General features: G+C 35.9%; 1 protein-coding gene across 3 annotated transcripts in view; it reads right to left on the bottom strand.

Annotated features, from left to right (window-relative positions):
• The window catches only part of FRMD4A (FERM domain containing 4A), a 733796-nt gene that overhangs the window by 522425 nt on the left and 194103 nt on the right, over positions 1-17268 (bottom strand). The window contains exon 1 of one of the 3 annotated variants that reach the window (XM_074268579.1): positions 1235-3884. The exons of 1 other annotated variant lie outside the window; for it this stretch is intronic. In XM_074268579.1, the coding sequence (XP_074124680.1) occupies positions 1235-1267 (33 nt within the window). In that variant the 5' untranslated portion in view covers positions 1268-3884. Of the gene's footprint in view, positions 1-1234; positions 3885-17268 lie in introns of those variants that run through there. One more of the 3 variants, XM_074268581.1, reaches the window with a different exon arrangement.

Raw genomic sequence — 17268 nt, 5'->3', positions numbered from 1 at the left:
GCAGTAAGTCAATTGAGGGGTCAAGATTAGAGCCTTGGCAATGTACTCTGACTTTGGTTTCTTTTGCACTTCCAGTGAAAGAAAATTAGATGACCAATGCTTTGGGGAGAAGCTGTACCAAAGGACTAAATGAAAAAATCATAGCACCCTATAAGAAAAGACTACTTTATATATAATCCCAGTTCAAAAACTGTCTTGAAGAATCCTGTCTGGATTCTGTGCCCAGCAGAGGGAGAATATATTAAGACAAAGAGGTGTTGCAAGAGGTTCTGCCTGAGCATAAATAGTTAAATACAGAGTAAACAATTAAGACATAAATCAAGACCCTGACTCATTTATTCAATTAATGTGATAAATGAATAAAGGCATTTCCCCCAGCAGGTTTTAAATTTATTGTGCAAGAAATATTATAACTACTTGAGAGAACTTCCCACAGACACATTTAGAGTTCACTGGGCACATGTCAAATGCCCACCCATTGGTTCTCATAAAAGCTGGACTTTTACGATATCCCATTCTGTAGTGAAAAGCCCCATTCAGCCTGAGGCAATGATTGCCCAGATCTTTTGCCCAAGCTTCCCACACACAGGGTCTGGAAGTGGAAGAGGGACAAGCCCCTTGGACATAAGGTCCAAAATCTTTCCAACGCATCTTGATGACTTTTCATAAAAGAAAGAATACATTAACCTACTTTGCAGAAAAAAGGACTCCGTGGTCCTTTCTACACTAAAGAGAACCAACAAACATAGAGTTGGAGGAACGAGATCATCATGGGGTGCTGGGTGGAAGGTAGCACGGGGGCAATAGGCATGTGAGAGCCTAAATGTGTTACTCACAAGCTGCAAAGCGGTCCACTCATTGGTACTTTTCTAGTGAACAGCTCCGAGGCTTGTACCGACCAAAAGGATAGGGCTGTAATGGAAACCCCACTAAAATATGGCTGTCTAATCATCTAAGAGGCAAAGTCATTTGTGAGGGTTCTCATTGTCTCCTCTGATGAATGGCTACCGCCCCCCACGACCCCGTGCCCCTGCCTCAGCCCTCTGTGCCTTTGAATCAGTCCTATTCCCCACCGGATCTGCTCCCTTTCAGCAGCACAGTTCCGAAATAAGACAAAAGCTCAGCGAGCCTCCTGCTCACGGAGGCACAGCTGCACCTCCCATTCCTGTTTTTTTTTTTTTTTTTCCCCACAGTTAAGCAGCTCCCAAATACATTGAGAACCTTTCGTTCCTACCTTCGTCCTCATCGGAGACAGGAGACCCTCCATGGTGATTTAATCCTCATGCCAATTCCACTCTTCTCCAAGTTAGTCCCTGTCCGTTTTCTTCCTCAAGCATCCCACATGAAGAAAGCCATGTCAGGAGCCAAAAGCAACTCCCATTTCAGCCTCGGCACCCAGCAGCCAACCTGTCTAACTTGAATTCCCAGTGCCTGGAAAGCACTGTTCCTGGAGAAGCCTCCCCACCTTCCCTTTTTCTCTGCCTCTCTTTCTCTCCCTCTCTTTTTCTCTCCCCCCTCCCCATAATCTGCCTACAGCTCTCTGTACAACCAGCTCACTTGACAAATGATCACTGTCTTACGTAATGCATTCAAACCAAGGAAAAGTGATCTTACCCAAACTAAAGGGATCAGGTCATCCAGGACAAGTGAGGGGGGCAGACTTTGTTTTAGTGTCCTGTCTTTCCAGGGATTTGAAAGCTCTTAATCTTGTATGTGGGTCTCTGGCAACTGCAGGTTAAAGAATACTTTATTCTTTCCTCCTCTAGAACAGGATCTAGGCAGGAATGGGTGAATTACAGCTGTCCCCAATAGTACTCAGCAAGCTTTCTGATTTGTAGATTTTTTTTTCCTTTGGTTGTGTCTACATTTTGGTGGTGGGAGGTGCTCTGAAACTGTGATTTCAAATATGTAAAGGTCTTCTTGTGTGGAAACTCCCTCCACTAATACATAGGAATGACTGATTTATTGCTTATTATCTGTAACTTAAAGCAGTGATGTCAAAATCCTTCTGCTTAGAAAAGCACACATTAATATGAAATGTTTTAGTGTGTTTTTATTTATTTTGTTAGATATTTCCCATGTTAATCTAGTATAGTCACACTTAGGAGAATAGCCGAGGTACATGGGCCCGGGGGGACTGTGTTTGACACCTCTGACTTAGAATATTAAAGAATTGCTTGGGATACTGAAAGCTTAAATGATTTATCCATGATCACTCAGTTAATGTGTTTTAGGAGCAAGATGTAAATTCAGGTCTTTCTGGCTTCAAAGCTAGTCCTCTATCCACTAATTTCAGGTCTCACCTCCTTGTCTGCATAGGGGATAGGAATAAGGATTGGATTTATTATTTAAATGGTCTAAGAAACTACAAGCTGATAAAATTTCTTCCATTAAATTTTTAGCAAATGACTGTCTCAGAAAGTTGCTTAGAACAATTAGAGGTTAAGTGACTTAAGGGTCACACAGCCAATGTATGCTATTGGTTGGACTATAATCCAAATCTTTGGGTTCCAAGACCAACTCACTATTCATAATGTCATGGCTTCTGTGTCAATATAGCGTGTGAATGATAATGAAAATTTCAAGCAACTGTGTTTTCAACTATGCATCTGGATGATTTTATGGTACAATCTTATCTATTACTTAAATGAAAAGAATTTTTCAAACACAGATTCATGGACTTTGTTCCTAAAAAGCTGAGCATTAAGTAGCAAATCTCTATGATATCAAAGAGGACACCAAAGAAATCAGGATTTGTCGTTTCATTCAGATTTGCTCATAAAAGTGCAAAAATAATAAAAATGTATAGCACATTTCTGTGTCAAATAAAATAAGATGCAATCTTTGATGAGATATTTCTCCACTTTCTTCTTTTTTTCCTCTTTATGTCTCAGGTAACTTTCCATTATGAAAATAATTCAAATATCCTACTTCAGATAATGGCTCTTTAGTTTTATCTGAGAACAACAATGTCATTCTAAGAAATCCATCAGTCATTATGTTGGGAATCACTATTTTAAAAGGCTGGATCAATCTAACTTCTACCTTGTAGGAACATTTTGTAAACGATGGCAAATGAATTACTTATGTATGTTTTCGTGTAATCAGAAACTTTGTTCTATTATCTCCCTTCTTTTTTTGTTCTCCCTCTCTTAATTTTAACTTCCAGTATATTCCCTAGGAAGAAAAGAGAAACAGATTGTCCTTACAGATGAGTCATAAAATGTACCTCTAATACTATCTTTCCAATCATCAGTGATGCTAACACATGAACACACACACACACAGATACATCTAAAACATCTTTGGTGTGATAGATTTTGATACCTCCATGCTTTATTAGACATTCTTTATAAGTTGCTAAGGGTAAGGGCAGCTAGATAGTGCAGTAGATAGAGTGCTGGCCCTGAATTCAGGAGGACCTGAATTCAAATCCAGCCTCACACACTTAATATTTCCTAACTATGTGACCCTGGGCAAGTCACTTAACCCCAATTGCCTCAGGGAAAAAAAAGTTGCTAAGGATGAAAATATATATTCCCAGAAGCTTGGCAATGAATCTTTTGACTTTATTTAGACTGATCCTTAGAGAATAATTATGCAATGATATTAGGATTACTAGGTGAGAACTCAGGTTGTCTGGACAGTGACAAGGTGAGAATTCAGGTTGTCTGGACAATTACAAGGTGAGAACTCAGGTTGACTTGATAGAAGGAGCAAGCTCATTGGCTGAAGTGGTTCTTCCCAGAAGCCCTTGCATTATCCCATGCCCATTCTCTGGGAGGATAAAAGAGGACACCACTCCAGAGATAGAAGAAGACTCTGCACTACATCTGGCTTGACGCAGCTCTCTGCAGGAAGGGAAGTCACTTCTCTGGACAAGAGTTAACAGCAACTGCCTGGAGACAACGGTTCACTACAGGAAGAAGAATCTGTCTGAAAGATTTGAGTAGACACAGCAGATCTCTTCCCAGAGAGCGATCCAGCAGCTTCTGGAGACGACAGCACGCTACAATTGGCGCCCAATGTGGGGCCAGGACCTTTCCTTATTCTGACAAGGACTTTTGCTTATCCTGACAAGAGGAGCTAGACCAGACCTTCGCAATTTGGCGCCCGAACAGGGACAGCAACTTCTACAAGAACAAGAACAGCAGCTTCTGGAGACGACAGCACGCTACACAATCCACTACTGAGTTTGATTTTAATATTTGGTTAATTTTTATATCTTCCCTTTCTTATCCCTTCATTTTAAAACCCTTCAAATTCTACCAGTGACCACACCAAATATTGTCCCATCATATTTCATATACTGCATTTTCTTGGTCACTCTCTTCTTTGTGAGGATCAAATGAGAGAATAATTATAAAGAACTTAAGAGTATCTGGAACATAGAAAACACTATACAATTGTTAACTTATTATGGTCATCAATTCAACTTTATTCTCAGTTATCACACTTCCAACAGATCCAGTCTTATTTGAATGCTTTGTTGTTTTTTTTTTTTGATATATTATAAAATGTTCCATAACACAAAGAATTCAGCATTAAGTATTTATATTAAATATAGGTCTACTTCACTGAGGTCTTAATCTCCTAGCAACTGTCTCAACAATCAACTTTGTTTATACCCTTACTTTTTTGGTCCCTTCTCAAATTTCTAAATTCAAGAAAGTACACACATACATATGCATATGTTTATATGCATAGCATACAAACACATACACATCATACATGAGTGTATCATGCATGTATATACACACATAAATATATATATTTGAGATATCATCGCTAGAAAAATAAACATATTTCTACCTATCACATCCATTTATCTTGACCTCTCTCTTCATCTCTTCCTTATTTCATACCTTCTGCCATTATTCCCATTTTACATGAAGAGATTTTCTTATTCCTTACTAGTCTAACCCCTGTACCTGCACAAGTGATCTCATTCTATCCCATTTCCTCCCCCAAATTGTCACCTTTTTTATTTCCATGATATAATTTATTTCCAATCTTTCCCTGTCTGCTGACTGCTTCCCTAAAGCCTAGAAACATGCCCATCCCTCCCTCATCCTGAAAAAAAAACTCTCACTTGATTTTTCTATCTCCACTCTGTATAATCCCATATCTATTTTTTTACTTTGTGGTTAAACTCCAAAAAGGCCTCCTACTTCTACTTTTTCTCCTCCAATTCTCCTATTAAACATTTCAATTCAATTTCTGACATTATTAAACTGAAAGTTCTTCCTCACAGTTACTAGTGATTTTAATTACAAAATTCAATGAACTTTTACTCAGTCTTCATTCTCCCTAGCCTATCTTTAGCCTCTGACATTGTTGATCTCTCTCTTCTATTTGATACTCCTTTTTCTACAGGTTTTTTGGGACACCATTCTCTCCTGGTTTTTTTCCTTCCAATCAGAATACTTCTTCTCAATCTCCTTGAATGAATCTTCTTCCAAACACATTTTCTAACCACACATGTCCCAGAGGGCTCTGTCCCTGACCCTTTTCTCTTTTCCCTCTATACTGCTTCACTTGTAGATTTCTAAGCATTTAATTACTGATTCTGTGCTAATGATTCTCAAATCTACCCAACATGCCCTAAACTCTCTGCTGACCTCTGATCTTGCATTTCTAACTGCTTTTCAAACAATTCATACAGATTATCCCATAGATATCTAAATGAACACATCCCTAATTGAACTCATTATTTTTTTCTCTAACCTGATCCTTCCCCATAACTTTCTCTGATTCTGCAGAGGGCAACACATCCTTCCAGTCACTCAGGCTCAGCACCCAGATGCCATCTTCAGCTCCCCACTATCTCTTACCCCACATATCCAAGCTGTGGCTAAGGACTGACAATTTCACCTTGGTATGATCTCTATAATGCCTTTCTATCTTCTGATACTATCACTACTCTAGGGCAGGACCCCATCACCTTATTTCTATACTATGGCAATAGCCAGCTGGTGGTCCTCCTGCCACAACTCTCTCCCAATGTAATCCCATCCTCCATTCAGCTACCAAAGTGACATGCAGGTCTGATCATGACTCTTTTATTCAGCAAACTCCAGTGGCTCCCTATCAAATACAAAGGATCAAATATAAAGTACATTGTTTGGGATTCAAAGTCTCCTCTACCTTTCAATTTTCTTATAACTTTACTCCCTGCTAGTCTTTGATTCAGTGAAACTGGCCTCCTGGCTACACAAACAATTTCTCAGTCTAGATATTCTATCTAATTTCCCATGCCTGGAACATTCTCCTCCTCTGCCTACTGTCTTCCATATTTTTTTTAAGATTCCACTTATATAAGAAGACTTTCCCACCCTCTCTTAATTTTAGTGCTTTCCCTTGTTTAATAACTTCTTATTAATCTTATGTATAGCATGTTTTTTTTTTCTGTTGGTAAACTTACTGTGTCTCCCACTATACTGTAAACTCATGGAAGGCAGAGATTGTCTTTTGCATCTTTTGGTCCCCAATACTTAGCACAGTCCCTGGAATGAAGTGGGTGATTAATAAGTGTTTGCTAACTGAATAATCCAGCTACTTATACCGAAAGCAGAGACAAAGTAAAAAATCATGAATGCATGATCTGTCTCAGAATTTTAGAAAAGACAGGACCTCTGATCCAACCCATACATCTGTGATAGAAAAAGATTCTTCAGATTCATTCTAACAACAGCAAATCTAGCAATTGCTAGAATTATTCACCTAATATTTTTTCTTGGGAACATCTAATTTTCAGAATCTAATATTAGATTTAAGCTTTACAGATTGGCTCTGATCCTTATTTTGTCCTCTATCTTATCTCTCCATCCATTATGATTCTTCTCTATAGAAGATTTAAAACTAGATGTATTTTAGAATACTATTGTTCCTTCATCTCTCTTCCCCCCCACCTCCATTCTCTCAAAAATTAGTTTTCTTTCTCCGAGATAACATTTCTTCACTTTCTCCAGACCACTTCCCTTAAAATATTCAAATATGCTTATTCTTTCTTTCATCTTTAAAAATCATACTTCCTATTTCTCATTTTATCTATTATCACACATCATTTCAAAACTTTTAAAAATTGTGCTATTCTCTATTACTTGTGAATACTTTTCTCATCAAATCATTGAGGTCTACAATTCATTATTTGTCATTCAAAGAAATTGTTTCCAGATCTTTCAATGATACTTTGCCAAAGATAATGACTGCAATTATAACAATTTTCATATTCAATAAATTGGAAAACATTATAGGAAATGTAAAAAAAAATGTTGATGCATCTGAGAAAAGACGCATGAATACACCATAAATGCTGCAGAGAATTGGCCCAAAAACACAGGAAACAAATTTAATGTAAAAGAAAATTACCAAACTGTGTCCGATGATTCAATGCTCAATCTCATTAAGTCTATGGTTCAGGAAGAGCAATGTTAAAAATAATGGCTCCATATGTACAAAATTGTATATCTATTTTTATGTATAACTTAGAACATACATAATACATACATACATATATACATATATACACAACACACATTTTACACAAATACCCCATATATCCAAATTATTCATAGGAATAACAAAAAAGCTGGAAGCCAATTATTTTGACAGTGATTAGGAAACTGCTAAATAAATTGTGGTATATGAATGTACCAGACAACACACGAAGATTTCATAGTTGGTTGGTTGTTATCCTTTGTTCTTGAAGAGGACCAAAATGACATCGCTACATTACGGTTGAGTTACATTGTGACTAGCTGTGGTTGATCAGATCAATACAAGCTTGCAATGCTCTGACAGACTTAAATAGTCCCTATGAATATTTGGGATGACTTCTCTAACTTTGCACATCTCCCATTCCTTTTGACTAACTTAATTCTGTTTTGCTCTCTGATGAGGGCACGCCATGCTGGACAGTGCTATGCCAGTGTCTTCCATGTCATACAATCAATTCTAAAAATTTATAGAGAGACCTTGAGAGTGTACTTATATCACTTTTTCTTACTACTTTGTGAATGCTTGCCTATGTGAGCTCTCCATCAGTAATGATGGAGGTGTAGTGTTTTCCTGCAAGTGGCAATTGCATTGTCATGAGCTTGTCATTAACCCCTTTTGGAAGGCTTACTACATTCTTTTTGACTGCAAAACCTTCACCAGCTTCATGACATTCACTTTCACTGAGATTGCTCCAGAAAAATGTATATCCAGCTCCTACGTCAGTAAGCTGGATTTCATTTGCCACCCTTGTTTTCATTAAGAGCTGTTGTTTGGATGTGGTACCTGTTGAGTTCTCTTATAACAAGAGTTGTTCACAAAGTGGGATGGTGATGTCTGGATTCGTGTGTAAATTGGATTTAAGCAAGACAGATGTATGAGGTTGTTGGCCATCATTGGTCAGTAATAGGACAGAACCTAGATGACTGGTGATGACTCAAGATGCAGTGGATGACTTTGGAATCTTCAATGTCTAACCAAACTCTAAATGCTCCACAACACCTGTTTTATTTGCCTTTATGGTCACTGAAACACATTTTTCTCATCTGCCTATTCCACTAGGGGAAGTGTTTACATGCTTGGGATAGTCACCTCCCTAAAAAGCACTGTAGGGTCTGAGACCTCTTGGTTACCCTCAACCTGCTTTAGCCCACCTGCTGAAATGGTTTGCTGGGGTATGGCCACTGTAGCCACAGTGGAAAGCACAAAACTCCTTTCCACCTCTGGTGTCTACCTGATATATATAGCAATTTGATCTTTTAAAAAAATAGCTAATATTGACTTTACCATTTATTTTCCCACCTGAACTTTTGACTTCCCTTTACCTTAGTACAATTATGACTTATGCTACTCTTTCTGACCCTTAATTTTCCCAGTGCAATGAACATAAGAGAGAGTAGTGTATGGAATAGAAGAAAATAATGATTGTTTCAGTTGGTGTTCAGCTGGTATTGAAAATTAATTCATTATTGGCAAACTTTATGGTGCCCGAGTCAGATCTGACTGTTATGGCTTACATGTCTACTCTCATTAGGGGAAGCTCTAGTTTTCCTGTAAGATCCCAATATCTAACTAGATCCTTTCTACTTCTTCGTTTATAAGATGAAGAGGTCAAAATAGATGAATTCTCCAATCCCTTCCAGACCTAAATCTATCAGAATCTACTCCCTAAAATCTTATATATTTATGGATACATCAGAAGCCCTAGATGAAGCTAGTTATATTGTATGGTAGATGAGCCATACTCCCAAACTTACTCAGGTGTTTAGCACTATAAATGCTCTTTTAAAAATCTTATAACAGGGGGCAGCTAGGTGGCACAGTGGATAGAGCACCAGCCCTGAATTCAGGAGGACCCGAGTTCAAATGTGATCTCAGACACTTAACACTTCCTAGCTGTGTGACCCTGGGCAAGTCACTTAATCCCAGCCTCAAGGGAAAAAAAAATCTTAAAATAGTGTATAAATGTGAGTTATCACCATTAACATTAACAGTCAGCCCAGATCTGGTGAGGCCATTGCCAATGGGGACAAAATTCTACCTTTTAATTTTTTCACCTTCAACTTCATCAAGCACTCCCACTCAATTTCAAACCATGTAAAGAGCCAAAGTAAGAGTCAATATTATATATTTTACCAGTAAATAGTTTTAAATTATAGCATTTTCAAACATGCACTAGAACTTTCAAAATACTAAACTATAACTTTTGTGAAGTGAAATATAGGACTATCAAAGCACACAGTATTTTTACTACACAGTGAACCACTGCATACATTGAAAGCTTTTATAAAAGAACAAGTTAAGATTTTCCATTGTATTCCACTATTATTTCAATGGTGTTTGAATCACCAACCGTACCTATTCTGTAAAGCATTGTAAGAATTCAGTTTAGAAAAAAATAAGGCAATATTTTGAACAAGGTAACATAGCAGAGATCCTAAGTTAATAATAGTGAAAACATGTCTCATAGTGTTGAACTATTAAAATGCTGTAAGCCTAGATTTGATGGGCTGATGTCTTTTGTAAATTTCATTTTTCTTGTCACTCCCACAGTTCAGGTCTTTATCACCTCTTTCCAGTAAAACTACAATTGACTCCTAATTATTTTACCTTCTTCCAGCTTCCTGATCTTCCTATTCATTCTGTTGCAGACTGTTGACAAGTTAATCTTCCTAATGCATAGCTCTGATTGCTTCTTGCTCAAAATTTTTTTCAATGTCTCTCCATCACCCATTAAATATCAACAAGTCAGCAAGTATTTATTAAGCCCCTTTTATGTGGTAAAGAACTGTGCTAAGGCTCAAGATATAAAGGAAGGCAAAAACAGCCTCTGCCCTCTGGAGATCCCATTTAATAGGGTAAGACAATGTGCAACTACTAGGCACAAAGTAAGCTATCTATACAAGATATATCAGACAAAGTCATAAAGAGAAGATACTAGCATTAAGGGGAACCAACTTCCGCAATTTGCCTCCAATTTATTTTTCTAATGAAAAATTCTCTTCTCGTATCCATCCATCAAACTTGTAATATATTCTGTTTACCAAATATGCTACATGCTTTCTCACTTCTATACCTTTAAATTGCTTACTCCAGTAGAAAAAATGAATCGTACAAGGGTTTGGGTAATTGGATCAACTCCAAATCCTTTGAGCTAGTATCATTTACCCCAGTTCTTATCAATCATTTAAAAGCCCAGTTCAAATTAATTTTTATCCATTAAGTTTGTCCATATATGTGTGTGTGTGTGTGTGTGTGTTTGTGTGTGAATGCAAGGCACACCTAAAGTAAGAACTCTCATGGTTTGAAAGATTTAATCCATAATTCAAAAATATCTAACCTTAAATCAATAAATTTCAAATAAATATAGAAAATAATAATCAAGGTCAAAGGGGAGAATGGGGTTAAAAGAGAAGGGAAGGAATTTTGTCAATACTGACTTTATGTCAATTCTAGTTTCCATTTGTGATAACGTATTAAATGTTCTTCTGAGCACCTTTATTCCATACCTTATAATCCATCCTTTATACCATTGCTTAAATAACTTTCCAAAAAATCCCTCTCTCTCATTAATTTACTTTAAAAAAAATCAATGGATCCCCCAACCTTCAAAAGAAAAAGTATAAATTTATTTATTCTGGCCTTTAATGGCCTCTATAATCTGACTGCAACTTACTTTCCCTGACATAACCTTTTCTATTCTCCTCTAATTATTCTATATTCTAGAGGACCTATACTACTGTACTTCATTCTCCTCCTGTCTTCTCTCATCACTATAATTTTGTTCATATAATCTCCCATTCCTGGAATAAATTATTCTTTTCTCTTCTTGCCCATAAGAATTTTCCTCCTTCGTTTCTGTAAGGTCCAACTCAGGTGCAATAAAATCTTCTATTACATTTCCCTTCCCTCTTCTCAATTGAAAAAAACCCTCTCTCTTCAAATTTATAAGAACAAAGATCTCTTGTTGGGCAATTCCTATGATGTACATTTGTATTTTCAGTGTTAAGCACAATATTTTCCAAATAGTAGGTGTTCAAAATTAATGAATGCTAAATTAAATTTATTCCTCTTAACAAGATCCCAGGACTGTGTTCTAGATTCATGATATTAATTGCAATAGTTGGAAACTGTGATCCCCACCATTTAACAGCTAATGCTTACTAAATGAATAGTTATATGGTAGGCATTAGATATAAAAGCTCACTCCACTGCTTCATAAAAATGAATGCCTGGACTATGATGACTCTGTGAAAAAAATGCTTCCTTACCCTATTAAAGATTATGTCTCTTATTGTGGTTTAAAAGAAATTTATAGAGTATTCTCTCTATCCTTAGAATACTAATACTAGGTCAAGTCACAAAGATCATCACCTATTGTGGCTTCAGATTTTCTATGACTTCTGCACTAATAACTCTGTTCCTTTCACCTTTTGCTATTTCTGGGATTAATATCTTCAGGATCCTTGAAATCATTGGGGAATACTATAGCTATACAATAAATATTCATTATGAGAGAACTGAATTGCCCTATTTCATTAACTGCTTTCAACTTACTAACTTAAAAAGATTAAAAACTTCTTTTATCTCAACCTGACAACTAATTCTGCTTTAACCTTCTTAACTTTCCTATCACTTTCTATTTTTTATTTGAAAGCACAACCTAATATCTGAACATCATAGTGAGAAAGAATAGGAATTCATTCTTGAATTGGCTGCTGACATTTAGTATAGTAACCTTAGAGGAAGTTATTTAATTATATTCTTTTTCCATCAAAGACAATTCAGTTTACCTGTTGGTTAAATGGGGACCTAATATTCCTCTCAGGGAACTCTTCATATTTTGACTTCTGTAAGATGCATTGTTGTAGTGCTCAGAAAGCCTATTTAATTACTTGAATGAATGTGTTATATGTATAGAACACTTCATTAAATTCCTGTTCCTTTGGGAACTGACCCTTTGGTTCCCAAAGACTAAAGCAGGAAAAAGCAAATTCTGTCACATCCTGCCAACCTGGAAAGGATTCATGCTTGGAGCTATTGTCCAGAAATGTAGCTATAAGGTGATTGATAGTTTTGTTACATCAACTTTTGAAGATCTACTAGTTCAAATAGAATCTTCAACTGGACGGAGTACTTATCTCAAGGAAATTTATAGATCCTTGAGATATTCACTGTAGTACACACATGAATTGATACAATTATGCTAGTACCCATTGCAGGAATATGAACTAAGATGATCTGTTAAGGTACATTCACCAATGTGAATTTACATTTCAGTTCTAAGACCTTGATGCTTTGAAATTTCAATGAATCTAAAACTTTTTGATATGAATACTCCCTCAAGCAATTTAAGTCATAATCCTGACATATCTTCTCATGCTCTATGAGTCTTGTCTATGTCTTCTTAGATCTCTTTTATGGGAGTAAACACAAAGTAGGAAGGGGCCTTTTTCTAACTCTCTTATTGTGTGTATCAATCAATCATTAAGTACTTTATTAAACACTCTATACGTTCCAGGCACTCTGTTGTGCTGGGTGGTGGAGATAAAATAAAAAAATAAAATAGCCATTGCTCTTAAGGAGCTTAAATTTGGTAGAAAGGCAATGTGTACACATATAAGTATATCCAAAATGAATATGGAATAATTTCAGGGTAGAGGCATTAATAATTAGGAAGGGGGAATCAAGAACAGTTTCTTTTCTAAAATAGTATTTGAACGGAGCTTGATAAAAATGAGATTCTAAAAGGTAAAGGTGAGAAGGAAACAAATGAAGCATGGGTGATTTTCTGCATAACGGAAGGAAGATGGGCACTAGACTGAGGGACAGTTTAACTGGACTAAAGAATGTATAAAATAAGAGAAATATGTAATGAGTCTGGTTGAAACCAAATTGGGATGAATTTAATGTCAAAGAAAAGAATTTGGTTTTGATCCCAGAGGTAATGAGGAACCACTATCATTGAGCAGAGAAGTGACATGGTCAGAAATATGCTGTATATCAGTTATCCCTTGCTCTTGCTAAATGACAAGCCTATTTCCTTATCTTATCATATATCTCCCTGATAATGTACTTTAAACCATTCCTTTTATGCATTTCTTCAATAATTACCCATTGCTCCCAATCTCATCTACTCCATCACTCTCCATTGTGCTTAAGTGATTATAACTTCAGTTCTTTGGATACTATATTATCATATATAGCACAACAAGAAAAATAATAATGTTTAAAAATCTGAAATCTCTCTTCATCATTGCAGTGGCACCTTGCTTCCACTTCTGGAAGTCCTCATGACCAACTCATACCATTTAAACCGTTCCCCTCCCTTCAGAATGAAGGAACTGTATTTTCCTGTATTTTCAAAGAATTTCTTGGATCAAAATATATTGATGTCTGTCCCATCTTGCAGGCATTTATCCCAATTGTACTCAAGTCTTTGGTTGAAGAGAACCATATTGTCTTGATTTCAACCTTTGCTATAATTTATAAATTGTCTGATTGCATGGAGAAAATTGATTCTAACCTGACTTTCATATAAATAACATGATTTTCCCCCAATCCATTAAAACATAACTGAACTTTACATTTGTGAAATTTGGTGATAACCAAAATTTTCTAATTTTCTTTTGGAAGAAATTTTCATGAGAAATAGACATGTGGCTTCTAAGCAGGAAACACAGTTTTTATTTTATCTAAACTATATTTTGCAACCAGTTTTTTTTAGCCATACTTCCCCCAAGCTCTTTTTCAATTTGAAGTCACTAAGGACCAGAATATATTTCAGTTTGGTATCGAGGATTTTGTCAACTGTTTTGATAACATTTTTTAATCTTTATTGTCTATAACAGATGACACATAAGAGAGAGTTATAATCATGTAAGTTTTGTTTGTTTTTGTTTGTGCTCAAACTTTCCAAAGTTAAATGGCTGAGAGCCTCATGAACTAATGTTCAAATAATGAATAATGATTCAAGTTTCTCATCTGACAAACTGACTATGTTACTCTTCATTTAACTATTCAGCATCTCAAACCAGGGCTTCTTTTTACCTGATAAATTTTTATGCAACCCTAGGTTTATAGGTATATAAAAAAGTCAAAGAAAGTAAATGTTTACTGATAATAAATCAAATTTTATAACCTCCACATTCAGTTATAGGTGTGCATATGGGGTTGCAACCACGGTTTGCCTTAAACAACTATTTAAGACCATAAGTTGAAGAGAAAGCACTAACTTACAATGATAAAGGGATTTTTCTCTCATACCAATGAAATCACAAGTTCCATATTCTACAGAAATTACTTCGCTTGCTCCAAATGTTTTTGTAAAACAAAATACGGTGATAAAATACGGTATATGGTTTTCCCCTGAACTTAATACTAGTCATACACTACCTAGGAGAACACAAGGCCTAAAGACATAGAAGGAAACAATTCTGATGAAGGAATAAAATTGGGAGTTGTCTCCTACATACATATCACCAATCTAGATTTTTAAAAGATACATACAGAAGAAGGGCAGGTAATGGAAGATGCATATAAATTTATAAAATAAGTATTTAAATAAAATTAGTGTTAGGAATGCAAAAGACTCAGAATGAGTTAAGGAATTAAGGAAAATTAAGAAAAACAAAAAGGGATTTTTATTTTAACTCACTTTATAGGGTGAGATAGGGTGGGGGAAAAGCATAAGACTAGAGCTTTGGAAGGAAGAAATAATGATAAATGACAAGAGGGAGAAGTCTGTTTGGTTCCTATTTTGCTTCAGTTCTTTCTACATGAGAATAATCTTTGCATTGGAAATAACAGAAAACAAATGGCAAGAAAGAAGGTGATGGCCAAGACAAATCAGGACAAACCTCCATATCAAGCTAAAGTATATTCTGGTTCCTAGTGACTTCAAATTGAAGATGAGCTATGTCAGGGCACAAACAATGTCCTTGGACACTGAAATAACTGGTGAATGTGGATGCTGAGTCAGGGATATCTGAAAGTTAAGGGAGAACAAGACAGATGGCACCGAAGGGGAGAATGGTTCCTTTTATTTCAATTTTCAGAAAAAGAAGAAAATAGTAAAGTTATGTTTACTAATAGCTAGTAAACTTGATTTGATTCTTGGGAGAATTTTAGAACAGATCTATTAAAAAAGATGGCTAGGGAACAGTTAGAAAAGAAAATAACAATTACAAAGAATGTGGTTTCATCAAGAACAGGTCATGGTAGACGTAGCTTATTTGCATTTTTGGCAGAGCTACTAAAGTAGTCCCATCATGGTAATGCTGTAGACCTAGCTTATTTAGATTCTTAGCAAAGTATTTAAGACAGTATCTTATACTATGCTTGTGGAAAAGATAAAAATGTGTACATTAGATAAAATAGCAGTATTTTAAACTGATTAAGTGACTGAATTTAAAAAAAAAGTCATTAAAGGTAAAATGTAAATATGGCAGCTCGTCTCAGTGGAATGCCTAAGGTATCTGGTCTTGTGTTATTTAATATTTTTACCAAGAGATAAAAGATCAGTTCTCAAATCTGCAAATGACAAAAAGTTTGGAAGGATCTCTAATACTCTCAATGGCAGAGTTGGGATCCAAAAAGATCTTGAAAGGCTAGAGAAAGGATTCTTATCCCTTTCTATGTCATGAACCTCCTGGGCAGACTGGTGAAATTTATGGACTTTTTCTCAGATTGATGTAGGGCAACCAAAATAACTGGGCCTAGAGTTAGGAAAACTTGCATTTTCTGAGTTCAAATATGGCCTCAGATACTAATTGTGTAACTCTGGAAAAGTCACTTCACCCTGTTTGTTTCAGTTCCTCACTTGTAAAATGAACAGGGGAAGAAAATGGCAAACCACACTAGTATCTTTGCCAAGAAAATCCCAAATGAGATCAAGAAGAGTCAGACGTGACTGAAAACAACTGAATAATGTTTTTAAATGCTTAAAAACAAAATACATGGGATTATGAAGGAAATAAATTATATTGAAGTAAAGATCTAATTATTTTCTATTCAAGTTCATGAACTCAGGTTAAGAATCCCTGGGCTAGAATAACATCTGAATTTAATTAAAATGAAACTCAATAATAATTAATGTAAATTACTAAACTTTAGTTTCAAAAAATCATCTTCATAAGTGCAAAATAGGAATATTAGACAACAGATTAGAAGAAAAAGATGTAAATATTTTAGTGGATTGCTTTTGAGACTTTGATGTCTGATAGGTGAGTTTCTAGTTTCCAGGCCCTCACTCTACTTTATTTCTAGGCCATCTTTATACCATGCTGCTTTAGCATGTGTTTTCCTTTCTATGTTCTGTCAATCACTCCTTTACTCATTCTCTTTTCTTATTAGAATTTAAGCTATTTGAGGGCAGGGACTGTCTCACTTTCATATAATTATATTCCCCATGCTTAGCACAATGTCTAGCATTTAAAAGATGATCAATTGTTTTACCTATCTATCTATCATCTATCAGTCAGTATGTCTGTCCATCTGTCCATCCATCTATTTATCTGTCTATCCATCTGTCTATCTATCTATCTATCTATCTATCTATCTATCTATCTATCTGTCTGTCTGTCTGTCTATCCATCCATCCACCCATCTGTCCGTCCACTACAGTCTAAGAAAGCATGGATAAACAAATAAAAGGAAGGAAGGGCATTGCTAAGCTAGAGTACATCAAAAAGATGAAAACCAAGATGACAGTGTCAAGAGAAGCAGTGAAAGGAAGTAGGGATGTTCAGGTTAGAGGAAAAAATAAGGTAC

The sequence above is a fragment of the Sminthopsis crassicaudata genome, chromosome 5 (genome assembly GCF_048593235.1).
Source record: "Sminthopsis crassicaudata isolate SCR6 chromosome 5, ASM4859323v1, whole genome shotgun sequence".
Classification (NCBI taxonomy): Eukaryota; Metazoa; Chordata; class Mammalia; order Dasyuromorphia; family Dasyuridae; genus Sminthopsis; species Sminthopsis crassicaudata.
The sequence above is the reverse complement of the archived record's forward strand: the minus strand, read 5'-3'. Positions and strand labels throughout refer to the sequence as shown.